Source organism: Cyrtonyx montezumae, unplaced genomic scaffold (assembly GCF_038088225.1).
Source record: "Cyrtonyx montezumae isolate F1298 unplaced genomic scaffold, pur_monq_1.0 scaffold_20, whole genome shotgun sequence".
Classification (NCBI taxonomy): domain Eukaryota; kingdom Metazoa; phylum Chordata; class Aves; order Galliformes; family Odontophoridae; genus Cyrtonyx; species Cyrtonyx montezumae.
This window is the reverse complement of record NW_027071937.1, coordinates 6,815,701-6,832,111: the sequence shown is the minus strand read 5'-3', so window position 1 is coordinate 6,832,111 and position 16,411 is coordinate 6,815,701. Positions and strand designations below refer to the sequence as shown.

The window sequence follows — 16,411 nt, the reverse complement described above, 5'->3', positions numbered from 1 at the left end:
CGTGAAGATCTCTGTCTGAACTGCTCAGTTCACAAGAAAGCATGAAAGCTGTAACCTCTTACAGGGAAGCACATCCAGCAACACATGATCCGAGGGAGATAAGTATGCAGAGGGTGATGGATGGTCAGAAGGCCTTAGCAAATGTGACAGCAGCTGTCAGCACAGCCCCTCCTGCTTTAGCAAGTGATCAGCTGCCGAGAGCGAGCATCCTTCAGACCTCACACAGCAGTGTAACAGTTTGGTACTGAAAACCTCTTCGTCTCCACACATGCAAGCCCTGAGCACACCAGCCCTGCTCCCAGGTCCCTGTGGCATGGGAGAGGTGAGCTCTTCCCAGCTGGAGAACACACATCTCCCACGCTGAGGCTCAGCTTGTCTGCAAGGTGCAAAGGAAAAGAGCTGTCATTCAAATGCCTGACAAGATGAGACCCTGCACATTACAGCTGATAATGTCTCCATTTTCTGTAAGTGCCAGAGCGCTTACAGACATTTGTTCTGCATTTTGTGTATCGCAGTGGGAGCAAGCAAGGTAGAACGGTGCTAGGAATTCCCACTGGGGCTGTCAGATGGTGCTGCTGGAGCAGCTCTGCCCTTTTCCGAGCCAAGCTCTGCTCCTCGTCCAGCTAGGGAGCAAGCAGGTCCATGGCACATCTGTGCTGGTGAACAAAGCAGCCCCATAGGTGTACTGGCTGAGTGGAGGGACCTCTCTCTTTTCTTCTGTGCCCATCCACAGCCTTGGGCACCTCCAGGGATGGGCACCCACAGTATCAGGCAGTGGTGCTGGGGTCTCACCACCCTCTGAGTAAAACATTTCTTCTGAAATCTAACCAGAATCTCCCCTCCCAGCCTCTTGCACAGCCCCAGGCTGTGCATGGGGACCAGGAAAGCCCTGACACCCTGACACTGCAAGCACTGCTCAGCCCCAGCCAGAGCACTGTGCTGTCTGCACCCAGCGTTAGCCACAGACCCCAGGCACAGCCCCATGGGGGCTGCTGTGAAGCCAGTTTGCCCCATCCCGGGCAGACCTGGCCCAGTCTTAAACACACCATGGGATGGCCTGGGTTGTCACACCAGCCTCAGCTGCCGAATGAAGATGTTCTCACAACTGGTGGGAACTTAATGAGGTACCGTCAGCATTAAGCACTGCCTTCAATGACGGGAAAAACGGATGCAGGCTCCTGTGGCACAGATCGATGGCCGGGTCGATCTGCAGGTCCCTGCTTGGAAGCCAAAGCACTGCTTGGCTGCACAGAGCCCAGGCAAGCAGGCCCTGAAAACACGATTTTAATCGCTCGGCGTGAAATAAAATTTGGGTTCAGTTTGGTTGGGTTTGCTCACACAGTTCCTAGGGGACAGCCTGGGGAAGTGTCTGAGTTTGCCTGGCAGCAGCCCCAGCCTCCCCGCCTCTCCTGTTCACAGGATTCACTCCTGCTCACCCTTGGGACGTGGCAGGCAGCTCCACTGCACAACAGGGCTCTGCCCCCCAGGAATCCCCACTAATGGCCCAAGCAGGGCAGCGTGGTGCCACCCTCCCTGTCCCTGTCCCCATCCCCATCCCCATCCCCAGACTGCTCCTGCTGCCCCAGGAGGAAGCTTGCTCCCAGGCTGATTGAATACTGTACCCATTTCCACAGGTGGAGCAGCCCACAGATGCTGGCAGCGCCTGCAGCTCACTCGTCCCAAAGGCACAAACCTCCTGCCAGCCCTGCAAGAGCTGCATCCCTTTCTCCTCCACATGGCTGCAGAAATGGATGCCCAGATGCCAAGCCATGTCACTGGCCATGTTTTCTTCCATGAGGTCTCAACACACTGATCGTGCCTCTTCCTGGCAGCAGCCTCTTCCCAGGGCCCATGAGTTGATTTATGAAGTTGATTACAGCATTAAAATAATTCTGTACGATGCTGTGAGCATGCCACAGCATGCATTCTGATCATATTTGGTGCTGTTTCAATTAGCTCAAGCCACTCCTCTCCCCCTGCTTCGCTTGCTAACAAATTGCACTCACCCTGGCCTTGCTGTTATATCTCCAGGAGATGATGCGCACACACACTTGGAGCAGTGCTGGAAGGAGCAGTGTGAGCCCGGCAGGTCAGAGCTGTTTCTGAGCTGAGAATGCACCCAGAACCATTTAGCTGGGGCTATTTATCCAGATCCTCCCTACAACACTGCTACAATGAGCGTAAGTCAGGGGATAAAATCCATCTACCATCACTGGTGAGCTCTGCCTCTTTGCTGCCATTTCTCCAGGAGAGAGCCCTGGGCTCCCCACGATGCTCTGCTCACGGAGCAGCATCCCTGGTACATCTGCAAGAGCCCTGAGCATCCTCACTCTGTTCCCAGGAGCCCTTCCTGCCCATCAAGCAGCCAATTACAGAACATGTTCCTTCCTCTGTAGCAACGGCCCCAGAGATGAAGCTCACCAATCCTGCTGGCTGCCAAAGCCCCATGTCACAGACAGAGAACAACATCAGTGCCAACAGCCAGCGCCTAAATAACACAGCACAGCCAGAGATTAAACGCTCACATGCAGAACGGGACCGTCCTCCATCCCCCCCTGCATCCTGCGGGGTCTGGAGCGGGAGCTGCTCGGGGTCTGCTCCCCATGGACACATCTGCAGAGCACATCACTGCCTCGCAGTGCACCAGCAGCACACCTCCACAATGCTCCCTCCTGCTGAACGGGGGCACTGCTTTGGCAAACTCCATTTATCACTCTTGAAAAACAAAACAAATGAGTATGGGATGTCACCAACACGCACACACAGGAGCGCCGCGCTGGGAAGACAGAGGGAAAATGAACCACAGTGCACTGCAGGAGCTGGGCTGCACTGACTGCAGCAGCACGCAGGATGGGATGGAAGCAATGGAAGAGATGGAAACCACTGTCAGCTCCCGAGCCCCGCAGCGTGCCCCGAGCAACACTGCAGACATTTTTCAAGAGGAAAACATCAGGAATATCCCGAGCTCCCTGGAGGAGGGAGATGGATTGGCAAATGGAAGGCTACAGTGATAAGGGAGTTTTTATAAACATCACCTAATTGTATTACTTCAAAGTCCTGAAGTTTATTGCCCTGTTTAATGATGTGTCTCGTTATTTATAGTGTAGCACAATGAGTCTGCTATTGATTTAATACACTTCCTTAAAGACTGTCATTGTCACAAGCAATAAAATGAAGCTGTTCTCAGACAGCTCAATTATGTCACATCTCCATAAACCCACCCACACCCCCGGCTCAGGGCACGGCAGCAGGGGCTGGGGGTGAACCACAGCAAAGAGCCATGGAAGCACGCGGCGCTCAGGGCACTGCCCTCCTCACCTTTCTGGTACTGGAGCCACAGCTGCTGCTGCACCTTCTTGCTGGGGAAGTGGATGGTGCAGCTGAACTCAGAGCCGTACAGAGCCTCGGCGATGTAGTGGGAGCCAAACTGCTGGATGAAGGAGAGCAGCTCCTCCCGGCTGCTGTCCTTGCTCAGGATCTTCAGGATGTTGGCAAAGCCTGTGGGAGCAAAGCACGGGATGGATGGGGGAACTGTGGCACACAGCCCCCATGGGGCACAGGGCTGTCCCCCCCTGCACTGCTGTGGTTTGCATCCGCTGCTGTGCTCTGCCATCCTGCAATGATTCCTCTCCCTGAGGGATTTCTCAAGCAGATTTCAAAGGACGCACACGTGTGTGCACACAAGCCCTCCTGTGAGCCCAGGTCGTCCTGCAGGATGCAGAGACATCAGGCAGTACTCTCCCCAGGGATGTGCATGGCCTTTGCAGAAACCATAACCACAGGCGTTGTCTTGGTGCAAGGATGGATTTATCAGAGGGCACAGCAGGCCATCCCCAGCACAAATACCCTGCACGACCACTCACTGGGGTTAGAAAACCTGGGGACAGCTCAGGGACCCTTGGATCTGGGCTGTGGCAGCTCTGCACCAAGGCAGTGCCTCCTGCAAAGCCACACAGACAGCTGGGACGTGTCCCAGGGCAGTGACAGCACCCTGAGTGCCCTGCAGAGATCATGGAGGCACTGATGGAGAGGGCCCCTATCACTGCTATGGCTCAGAGGAGGAACTGGAAACGCACTGCAAGGAAATATGTCGCATCTGTCACCTAAACGAGGTTATCTGCCTGGCTGGTTGATTGAAGGAGAAGGATGGTGGAAGGAAAAAGCTGGAAGAATTCATTGTGAGCTGACCCCAAAGACTTGGTTCAGCTCTGAGCAGTTTGCTTCGTTTGGGGCTGTGCAGTCTGGCTGTGCTAGATCCTTCCTTTTTTTGGGTGGGTTGCACTGTTTTTTCCCATGTAAAAATAGGTTGATTTCTTAAATAAAAAATGCTGTTTTGAAATGAAACAGCAAAACATTTCAGGTCACAGCAAAATGTTTCAGCATTTCTGAAACAAAATGGGTAGTTAGGAAAACGTGGAAGTGAAATGTTTTGACGGCTGCAGGATCCTCCTGCCTGCCCCTTCCTCATCTGCCACTCCCTGCGTGACAGGACCTGCATTCACAAGCAGTTTGGGTCCCTGTAAAACCACAGACATGCTTTTTGTCATGTAGGTGTGTATGCATGCACTTATAGGAATCCCACCGTGGTGCTGCTCAGCAGCTCAGGCTGGCTCTGCCTCCAGCCCTGTGTGCACTCCCTGCCTCAGTTTCCCTCCTGCAAAAATAAGGCAGGTCCCTGCCCAGGGCCACGGTGGGGTCCCCATCCCTAAGAGAGACGTGGGCTGCAGGTGGGGCTCGGTCGGGCTGGCTGATGGCTGGCGGTGCACCTTCCAACCCAACTGGTCGTGTGATTCTCTATGTCTCGTGCACTGAGCATCGCTCACCTGAAGACAGAGTGATGGAGCTGAGCTTCACGCGGTACAGGTTGCTCCTGACCCGCCAGTGCTGCACCATGGGGTAGCCCATCGCCTCGTCGTACTTGATGTCTCCTGCAAAGGAACAGCCGCCGTTCAGCCCCCACGGCCGCCTATGGGGGAATGCTCTTTGGCCACGGGGGCGGGCTCGTACCGGTGAGGAGCTGGAGGTCGGGCAGGGGCTCGGAGAGCACTCCACGGCACTGCTCCTCCACAGGCAGCGGGATCACCAGCAGCCCATCCGCCAGCTGCGGGAAGTCCTTGATGAAGTTGTTCTCCCTGCGGAGAGAAAAAGACAACTGCAAAGCAAGGATGCAGGCTGCGGCCAGGCAGCACAGCCGAGGGACACCTCCACGTGGGTTCCTGGGAGCAGACCTAGCAGGGACGGGGTCTGCTCTCTGCCCCATCCGCAGGCTGAGAGGTGATGCTTAACGAGCTCCCCAGGGCTGCAGCTCTCTGCTTCCAGCAGAACCTGGGGACCTGCCTGCTGCTTTTGGCCTGGATTCCCAAAGTGTGCTGCAGGAGGGATGGCAGGCAGCGCTGAGAGGAAAGCAGCCTCATTTGCTCACATCCCACCGCGTGCAGCTTCGTGCTGGTCACCCAGCAGTGCCACGGGCACGGCTCTGCTCCAGGGTGAATGGGGACAAAAAAGGTCCACGTACAGGCAGTTGCCAGAAAAAGCCAAATATGCAGCTCAGGCTGCAAATTCACCGCGTGGGGGATCCTTCCTAACCTTGGCAGGTGTAACATTGTATAATAGGCCCCTAATGAATTGTTTCTAGAACAACTATAGCAAAGAAATTATTTGAAATGGTGAGCAGACAGGGATGCGAGACGAGCCCCCCCAGCAAGCCCTGCACTCACGCAGGGAACACAGGAGGGGAGATGTTCAATATTGATCTTAGAATATAGGCCAGGAGGCTGTGCGTCCTCCCAGAGCCACGACAAAACGAGAAGGTTCCTGCAGAACCAGGTCAGCCCTCAGGCTGGCACTGCCTGCCCTCTCTCTGAGCTGATTTTCTCCCATCTGCTCCAGCTTTGGCCCCCACCAGCCCTATTTCCCCCCCTCCTGCACCCATCCACACTCAGGGGATGCTGTGACATGATGCTCGGAGGGGCACAATCACTTCCACGGGTGCTGGTGTGGTGTGATGCTGCTCCGGGTTGGATGCAGCCACTACAACACATAGGGATATAGGAGCAGAGCAGGGGATGCATCTCCCCGCTCCTCATCTCAAAGCTTCCAGCACCTGATGGGAGTCTCAGGAGCTTCACTTTAGGCACTGCCAGGGAAAAACAGTGTTTTATTTGTCTGCAGGGAAAATCCTCTCGCTCACACGTGCGCTCACAAATCTCCCATTGATCACACACGGGATCCCCAGTGGCAGAGCAGTGATTTGCTGTTCTAAGCCCTTTGCTGCCTGAGCAATGCAAATGCGGATCTGCAATCCCACGTTCCCTACACCCGGGCGAGAAGAGATGCCCCGTGTGGGACACAGCTCAGCCTGCAGCGTGACAGGATGTCACCCACAAGTGACAGCAAGGGACAGCAAGCAGAGGTGTGCCCAGCCTTGTGTGCTGCCTCCAGCACGCACAGGGGAGAGGAAGGGACACTGTGGACACCGTCCCAGTGGGGACAGAGGCTGTGCTGAGGCAGCAGGAGCGGTGCCCGCGGCGCGAGGCCGATCTGTATGCACGGCTGCTGGTCACCGCTGACGCCTCTGTAAAAAGGTATTTACCAAAGAGCCACGCTCTGCAGTGCTGCTTGCTGTAATGCCATTTGCTTTAACTGCTCTGCAGTCGAAAGGTTGGGGAAAAACAAGGGCCAAGTGCAGGTGGGTCCTGCGCATACGGATGTGGGCGCGCACATGCTCAAAGCAGCGTTAAAAGCTCGAACTGCAGCAGTGCAATGGCACTTCTCTGCATCTCCTCCCTCCCTGACCCAAAGCTGCTGCTCTTCCAGGGTGCAGCTCCACCGCACGCATCCTTCTGCGTGCCACCACTGTGACCACGCCGGGTGATGGCAGGCACCGCAGAGCCACCGTGCTGCCACCTCACCCACCGTGCTGGGGAGGGCTGATGGGGGACAAACCAAACCCACAGCAAGCCGGGCAGTGTGCTGAGGGCCAGCAGCCGGCAGAGGGCTGCAGCTCCTCTTCCTCTCCTTATTAATAACCCTGCGGTTACCGTCGCCCTCCATCCACAAAGTGAGAGTTACTGCCAGCTTACTGCATCCACTGGAAGCACTGAGCAGAACCACGGCACTCTGAGCTCTGACAGAACCACATCCCACCTCACATCCCATCCTGCCTCTCCTCCCACCTGCAGCACCTCACAGCACGACCTCTCAGGAACGCACACGGACCCAACACATCAGCTCATGGCACCCCTGCAAGGGAGGTGCACTGGGTCTGCTGACAGATCCTGGGTCACTGAAGAGAGAATGATTTCTCCCCCACTGCCCCAGTCCCCCCAGCATGCAGCCCAGAGTGCTTCCCCACTGCGACTGTGTCCTCCTGCCCTTCTGAAACTGCATCCACGTGCTGGGGAATTTTGGGGGGAACGTGACCTTAAACAACAGCCCCAAAGTCATGCTATAAATCCGTGATGCAGTGGAGTGCAGCCCTGCAGCCATCACCACAAGGGATCACCACCAGCATCCCATGGGCTCCCACAGATCTGCAGTGTTCCTGGGGAGCAGTGGGGGTCCTCTGGATGTGGCCACAACCCCCACATCCCACAGCGGCCATGAGCTGAGGAGCTGACAGCGGATACACACAGCGCATCGTGGTGGATGGGCAAAGAAATTCAGGAAGGGGCAAAAAAGAAAAAAGAGAAGAGGTTAAAAGTAAAAAAAAAAAATGACCCCGTGAGTGATTAGCTGATGCCCTGAAGCATGAGATTTAATTACCCTTATCTAAGCCGGCACAGCTACAAATGTTAATCACATTATCATCCAGGGTGGCTGTGTTCGGCGCAGCACCAGTGCGAGGACTGTGCTCCCTGCACAGCTCTGCTGTGGAAGTCGGGGAGGACTCCTTCCCCTGCAAGAAGAATTTGTTCATCTCCCTTCTGAGGTGCAATGGCACAGGGAGGGTGCAGTGGATCTGAGGCTGCTCGATGCCAACTTCTGGCCCAGTGTCCCTTCAGAGCAGAGTTTTGCAGCTGTGAGCTCACCAGAGCCCAGCTTGATCCAGGGATGGTTGGAAAGGGCTCCTACTTTTCCACTTGTAATCACACAAAGTATGATCTATGGAGTCGCTATGAGACAGACACGAGGGTGTCGTGTTTCCACAGCCACTCTGGGGAAGGTAAGCACGCCATAAATCTCCCCACGTTTCTCCCCGACCTCAGGCACCAGTGATTTATAAACCATGAGCAGTGCTCTCCTTACTCCAAACACAGCTCATTATGGCAGTGAGCCCCCGCTCCCGTTAACAAGATGGGACACAGCAGACACCCAGGAGGCTTTGCCAGGCCTGGGGGTCTCCTCCAGCTCCCAAACTTGGCTGATGGGGCTGGGGGAGCACACTGCTATTCCTCCTGGCCACACGGAGTGCCAAGTAACCACCCAACACCGTGCACCATCTGCTTCGCCCCTCAGCACGGGAGAATTAGCATTTAAATTGAGGTGTTGCAGGGAGGTAAATCATGGAGCACTGGGGCTGCAGCATGTTTGTGGCTGCCAGGGGGCACACGTGGTGCTCCCCGTCCTTGGGCACAGTGCTGTGCTCAGCACTGTGATCTGCCTCACAGCATCCCCTCGGAGCACCAGAGCCATCCTATGGGGGATTGGGACCAGCAATGACTGGGGGTGGGCACGTGGGCACTTAGACATAGCACGGTGATGGGAACAACCAGCACATGATGTCTGGATATGGGACTTGAGGAAGGCAAGAACACTGACATCACTTCATGGTAAGCCAGGCCCTGGCTCTGTGGGTGTTAGTGCTGCTGCTGGACCAAGAAATGGATTCTCCACACTGCCCGTGCCAAGCCAGGGTCAGCAGCATTGCATCTCTCCACCGCCCTGCAGCCATGTGCCTACACTGCCAACAGCCACCTCAACCCCATCCTCCTCCAGGTGTCCCCAAACCGTGAACACCAAACTGTCCCCTCCTCGGATCCAGTGACCCCACAATGGATGACACCACCGAATGTCCCCAACCCCCAGACCCCACCACCACCACGTCTTCGCACCCATTTGTTACCTATTACTCCCCCTCCTCTGCCCACTCCCCCCTTCCCTTTGCTCCCCATTACACACCTATTTATTTATCCCACTAAAACGCATCTCCTGGGATTGAGATCTCGCTGCAGGCTGTGCATCTTTCTCCCTCTGGAACTCCTGTTGGGAATGTGCTGAAATGGTTTGGAGTGGAAACAAACTCGGAAAGTTGTGGTTCCCACAGCAACACACTGTGCCTACAGAGCAGGCAGAGCGAAGGTACACAGAGCTGCATTTATGCCTTAATGATGGAACTGCAAAGCACTCCTTGCAGAGGTCCCGTGGGTGCCAGGCCACCCTCACTCCATGGGACGGTCCTGAGGACACCCAGCAGCTGCAGTGGTTGATGAGGAAGGAGCCCATAGGCAGAGGGCTGACAGGAGGATGCTCTGCTCCACGGATCTGCTGCTCCAGGTGTCCTCCGTGGGGTCAGCGGTGGCTCAGAGCTGCAGGGCTCACACTGTTGGCTTCACAGCTCGGCCAGTTGTTGACACGAGTGGGGTGGGAAGGTGTCGTGGGGTCAGACAGACGGACACACGGCCGTCCTGCAGTGGAGGCAGTGTGCCCTGAGCTGGGTGTTGGCGTGCCTTGCAGCTCCCCTCCCGTAGTTTGGGTTTGGGCGTTGTTTGCAATCATTTCCCGAGTGTTGCTCAAGCAGCTCCAAGCCTGCAGCTTTCATTAGGCTTATTTGTAACGAGGCAACAAGTAACAAAACTCCCACTGACTTCACAGGAGCCAGGACTGCACGTTGGGATTTCCCAAGGAGCCAGCACGAGGCAGGTGCCCAATGCACACACAATGCCTGCAGGACTGGGGCCAGAGCCAGAGCAGCCCCCAGCAGCCCCACACTGCTACACCCTGCCAGGAACCACGCTCACTGCCTTCCAAAAACCCTCTGCCTTTCCAGTGTGACTGCAGCCCCAGCTCTCTGCCCACTGCACGCATCCATTTCTATAACAATTGATCTTAAGCGTTTTTGTGGGGTTTTTTTTTTCTCCTAAGCTTCATCTTAACCTTTAAGATGGAGATAAGGCATAAGTGCTTGGAAAGGAATCAGAAGGGCCCCTGGACTTGAGCCAGGAGCAGTGCTGAGCCTGGGCAGCACATCCCATCTCCTCAGCTCTTCTTTTCCCCTAGGCTGATTCGGACTGCTCTTGACTACCGCTGCGGTATTACAAACTCTAATGAGGTTTGGAAAATAAGAAACCCACTGCAGCGTGGGAGAAACTAATAGAAATTGTTTTGTCTTCTCTCTATTAGTCATTAGAAGCAGAGGAAAAACAGCCACAGGCAGCGGCGGGGCCGTAATATCACCGTGCACTGCGTATGCTGGCACTCTGACAAAGGCATTTCAGCGCAGCTCAGCCGTCTGTGTTCTCTCCACGCAACGCCTGCTGTGTGCCAGTGCAGATCCACAAGTGGGTGCCCACGGGAGCCCCATCCCTGTGGGGCAGCCCTGCGTGCAGGACGTGGCCCTAAGCAGTGTCTCCCTGGCTGTACCGGGCAGCCGAGGCCGTACTGTTAATGAGCTGAAATTTGCGACTGCGTCTGCAAAGTTGCATCGCTGCAAAGTTAATTACTGCCACCACGGGGTTGGGTTCTGTGTCTCATCCTCCCACAACAACAGAGCACAGCCCTGTGCCAGGCTCCAGGAGCACCTTTTGTCCCTCTTCCCTTCTCCCAGCTCCTCCATGCCATCGCACCTAATGACAAGTGGCAGAGCTGTCACATTTGCCAGCTGTTTGCTGCTGCCCTCCAGTAACGCTGCAGCTGCTGAGCAGTGCAGCCCCCAGCGCAGGGCTGTGGGCACGGAGCTGCACTGCATGCTGCTCTGCATGCACCAGGTGCCTCCTCCACTCGTCCAGCCTGCACTGGAGCAACGAGCTGGCACTAGTACCCCGAACCCCCATCTCAAGGAAATGATTACAGAGCCCAGCAGCCCATGGGAGGCTCCACGCACACACACAAGCATCACTGGAGGCCAGGGATGAGCAGCTGGGTCCACTGTGCTGCTGGCTGGAAGCAGGCATGGCTTCGCTCAGATACCCCTGTGCCACCACGTGCACTGCCTGCAGCCAGGGCAACACTGGGATGATGCAGTCCCTGGGTGGGGAAGCTCCAGTGCGTGATGCGCTGGTACTGGTGATGAGTAGAGGTGCAGCTGCAGCAGTGTCCACGGTGCAAGCAGGGGACGTATCTGGGATGCGTCTCATTCATAGCTTGTGCTGCTGGTGGCTGCCAAGGAGCTGCACGCAGTGAGCCTCAGCTATCACAGCTCCAAGCTGTGTGGCTGCCCCACACCCAGGAGCAGCTGCGTCCTGTGTCAGAGCAGGGAAGAGAGGAGCTATTCCTCTCCACACTGCTGTAAGGCCATAAAGCCAGCGAGGACCCCCTGGGACGCACTGCACTCTACGAATCTGAGCTGTTATTATTATAAAACCAATCTCCACCCCATCTCTTAAGAACGCAGATTAACTATGCAATAACGCCAGCTATAATTAGCATCATAAAAGTCAGCAATGGGAAAGCCAACAGGTCAGCGAGGCCGTCCCCAGGGCTGCTCCCCTCCGCCCTGTGGGGCAGCTCAGCATGGCAGTGCCAGCAGCAGGAGGCTGCCCTGAGATCTCTTTGCTCCTGTACGGGTTTGTGTCCCTTCTCTCCCATTCTGACCCTTTCCTCACCCACGATTCGGGGCCGAGTGCCCGCCCAGCACACAGCCCCTGTCCTGGAGCTGCCCCGGCCGTGGGCAGGGGCAGTGGGAGGGCTCCTGCTCAATTAGCACTGCCGGGTGACAGGCTCTGCTCAGCGCTGCGTGATTAGCTGTGAAAATGCAAATCCCAACTTCCTTCTCCGCGGCAGCTAACAAGATAATGAATATTTTCATCGGCTGCAGATAATACAAACATCTGCGCAGACACAGACGTGCTGCGGGGCCAAGGGGAGCGGGGTGGCAGCAGCTCCCTGGCACCCCTCCGAGGGCAGCCAGGAGCGAGCTGCAGCACGGACCCCCCAGCAACGGCCAAGCAGCAGACGGGCACCGAGCCGGGCTGAGCTGCTGCTGGCACAGGGTGGGACACGGCACAGCAGCTCAGGGACGTGCCCAGAGAGGCAATGTGACAGCAGGAGCTGTGTCGGCCGTGCCCGTGCTCCCCAAGGTTGAGCTGTCCCACTGCTGGAGTCCCAGTCTCACCGGGTGCAGGAGGAGGCTGAAAACCGCCAGCACACACACTGCACCTATTGCTCACATCTCAATCAGCACTGTTTTAAAAACACTTTACTCCGTCCCACCCAGCCCCCCTGCGTTGTCCATAGGGTATCATTTGCATGAGGCTTGCTTTTGTTTTGCTACAATAATAAAGAGACTGCTAACAGCCCCGTGTGAAAGCATGTGGCTGCAGACTGCTGGAAACACCGGCTCCAAGCGGCACAATCTGTTCTTCTGCTCTGTGGGATGCAAACTTTGAAATGGAGTGGGGCTGATGCACGCAGGATGCAATAGTAAGCTAAGTGACGGGGTGCTGTGCTAATTGCATTAGTCATTTACATCCTGAACTTGACTGAACCTCAGTTCTTATCCTCTGGAGTGCAGACGCACTCGAAATACGTAAGATGTGCCTACGTGCAACCATCACAGGCTCTGAAAAGGGATGGTGAACACAGGAAGGCAGCTGGGATATCGCTGATACGGTGAGGGGTGGAAAATAAAAGAGCCTGATGGGGGTGGCAATGCCCCCATGCGTGGCAGTGAGTGGCACAGTGACAGACAGGGATGCTCCTGCAGCAGGTCCCACACACAGGACCACACGATCATTAAGGATGGAAATGATCTCTCAGATCCCCCACTCCAACCCCACCCCACTGTGCCCACTGACCCTCAGTGCTACACCTCCATGGTTCTGGAACAGCTCCAGGGACAGTGACCCCATCACCTCCCTGATCCACTGCCCAGTTATTGCAGCCCTACGGGCAATAGGAGCAGGCAATGGGGCAGAGCATCCCACCTCAGCCCCACAAAGCTGCCAAAGCCCTACAGCCCCGCTGCCCGCTCCGGCTGGCACAGCGTGGTTCAGCTCCATGGGAGCGAGGCCTGAGGCATCAACCTGCCTCGGAGAGGCATCGTTGCTTCCAACCAGCATGTCTCAGGCTTCAGAGTGTGAACAGGTAATGGAATTGCAGCAACAAATAATAAAAAGAGGAATGAAATGGGAGGCAGCCACTGGAAAAGAGATCTATCTGTTATCCCGGCCTGAAGGGTAATAGGTAAACACGGCGCTCAGGCAGTGCCTGGCACACAGCTTGCCAGCACGGGAATAATAAACAGCACAATTATAACTGCTGCACTCCGAGGTTTCAAAGAGGAGAAAAAGAAATCAATAGCGTTAATTTAACTAGTTATACACTTAATGTCTGTGGTGCTGCAGGGCAGCAGGATGGCCTCGCTGGGGCTGCCAGGTGATCCCAAAGGGCCGTGCCAGCACAGCCCCTGCAACTGGTCCCACCAACCCAACTGGTCCCACAGCACCCACGGGTGTGCACTGGGCGAGCCCTGGCTTGGGGATGTCTCCAAAAGCAGCTCCTGGTGGGGGTGCCAGCACGGCCTGCTGGTTTATTAAGGGCTGAAAAGCAGAGAGGGGAAGGAGCAACAGATTTAAAATTAACTTGCCAACCTCCCATCAATATTATGACAATTCCCTGCATCGGTTCAGCAGCCCGGCATGCTGACTGGCAGTGGCAGCAGGGCTCTGCAGCAGCAGTGGGCTGGCAGCACATGAGCACAGGCACCCACCCCTCTGCAGCCCCCAGCCAGCCCCTCGTGTCCCTGCCAGCACGGGGCAGGCTGCGGTTCCCTGCCCCTTCTCCATAGAGCAGTGAGGAAGCACAGCTCTGTTTTCCATGCAGGGTTCCTGCTGGCTACAAGGTTGGGTCTGCAGAGGGAATGGAGCTGCAGGAAGCTGCTTGGCATGGCACAGCGGCCCTGCATCCCCAGAAACCACCCCCTCTGCCTATGAAGACGTGAAAGCACTCAGTGTTTAGGATTTCTTTTTGCATCAAGCAGCATGGGAGCACTGCCACCAATCCTCACCACACTGCAGCCACCAAACGTGCACCCTCCCCCTCCCCCCAGGAGCCATTTCAAGTACTTCTCTGCCCCATCATCTAGGAACTTCAAAGCATCAAAACTCTGGGGGGCTTAGTGGGGGACCCCCGTGGCATGACAGGCAGACAGGAGCTGCTCCTTGCTTTGCAGGGCAATGCCCTAGGGCAAGAGCTGTAGGGCTGCAATAGGCAGGAAAAAGGGTGAGGTGTGTGGGCTTCAGCATCCCATTTGCCATGCAGCAATAAGCTAGCAAGCAAAACTGGCTCTGCGGGTAGTAATTTGGGTTTTCTACATATTAATGGCATAAAAGCAACAGTCTGAAACTGCAAACATGTCTTAAACAAAAATCTCTATTCCCCTGTGGCAAAGAGATGGCACGAAGCAGATAAGGAAGTAACAAACAATCCATTTGGAAAATCGTCCCCTGGTGATTTGGGCACCGTGTGGAGTTCAAGCTCTGCCCCACTGTGAGGCAAAGGGGGGAAAATCACTCTAATCTTGTCTTTAGTGAGTTGGAGCCAGTGCTGAGCTCCTGGCTAAACCCAGAGGTGTGACTGGAATAGATGAGCTCTGATCCTGTGTAGTTATGAACACCGCACCGCACTTGGCCAAAGAGAAGAAAATGCTAAAAATAGAAAAGGGTGCCCAGAAAACTGAAGTGGCTGCAATAAAACAGCAACAGCAGCAGCGATGTGGAGAACTCCTCCAAGCAGAAACCTCTACTCCTGCTTCTCCAACACATCTGCAGAGCAACTCAACCACCGTGGACAAAACAAACCATCAGCACTCCTCCAGCTCCGGGGAGTTGGAACACGATGCTCTGTAAGGTCCCATCCAACCCAAACCATTCTGTGCTTCTATGATCTCTGTGGGCTGCCGGGTGGCTGAGGGACCACCCAGCCTTGATGGGATGGATGTGCTGCTGAACTGAGAGGCACTGCTGCTCCCAGCACAAAGCCTCCCATGCTGACACACTGGGCGGATCCAGAATATCCTATTTATTAAAGACACTGAAGATGGAGCAACACGGGAAGCAGACACCATTCAGAGGACTGTCACATCTGCATAGCTAAAGGATCCCGGCGGTTATAAATCCTTCTAAAATACTCAGCCCCTTGTTCTGATAGCAGGTTCTTGCTCCTACTTTGCAGAAACAGGCTTTTAATCCCTGGTATTAGGCAGCTTCCTGCTATGTTTCAAATGCACCAAATTAAGGGCTTCTCTAACAGCTGGTGTCTTAATGCTCAGAGAGGTTCTTGAATATCTATGAAAATCAGAGGCAAATTACATCTTTTAGTTAATAATTTCTTCTCCATTAACCTCCTTCTCTTCCCTTGTTAGGAGATGATGTAATGGTGCTCCTACTGCAGAGCCCTCCGGCACGCCGGGCTGTGGGCAGTGCGGGTGTGCAGGCAGGCAAGCCCTTCTCATTGTCCCCAAAGAGCTGAAAGCCCTTTGAAGCAAGATTTGTGGCCTCAGAAACGAGGATGCCTCTCCAGGAGTCCTTTCTGACCTGGACACCTGTATGCTAGAGCCACAGGTCACTGCACAAGCAGCGCTGGGGGGATCCCATCTATGCTGGGTAGATCCCTGATTTGGGGACCTTATAGACCCCTCACACCTGCTCGACTTTTAAGCTCATGAAACATTTCAGCTCTGCAGACCTCTGCTCTGAAGGACCCACAGAGCTGCAGCACAAGAGAAAGAGGGAATGCAGAGAGGAGCCTGCAGGGAAAATTGCCTTCGTGTGTTGTCAATTCTCACTTCCAGCAAAGGCTGCGGCTCCGTTGGCTCCGAGCACTGTGCTGGCTGCCGCTTTCTGCACGCCTCGCTGCTGGTGGAGCCTGTAATTCATCTGCCATCCCTGGAGCAAAAGGCCAGAGTTCAGTGTGAATTCATAGCTAGGAAGACTTTCACACTCAGCAGGGGAAGAAGTACCCAGCAAAGCAGCAAGGCCAGAGGCGGGGAGCACCCACAACTCAGCTGAAATCAGAGGCAGCAACGAGGTCTCAGTGACTGAATAAGGAAAGAACCTTGGTGTGCTGCAGATGCTGCATGAGGAAGAGCAGTGTCTGGGTGGCATATGGGCTGAGTGCTCCCAGATGTGTCCTCTCCTGACACTGCTCAGCACAGGTGCTATGAAATTCATAGGTCCACCTAGGTTTGCATCCACTCAGAATGTGGCTACATTCGGTAGAAGTGAAGAAACCACATGGCAGCCTTGTTCTGCTC

General features: G+C 55.3%; 1 protein-coding gene across 1 annotated transcript in view; it reads right to left on the bottom strand.

Annotated features, from left to right (window-relative positions):
* The window catches only part of ASTN2 (astrotactin 2), a 250,356-nt gene that overhangs the window by 95,524 nt on the left and 138,421 nt on the right, over positions 1 to 16,411 (bottom strand). Inside the window, exons 14-16 of the mRNA XM_065737613.1 lie at positions 5,008 to 5,132; positions 4,824 to 4,928; positions 3,319 to 3,498 (exon numbers count right to left, since the gene is read on the bottom strand). Coding sequence (XP_065593685.1) covers positions 3,319 to 3,498; positions 4,824 to 4,928; positions 5,008 to 5,132 — 410 coding nt within the window. The remainder of the gene's footprint in view (positions 1 to 3,318; positions 3,499 to 4,823; positions 4,929 to 5,007; positions 5,133 to 16,411) is intronic.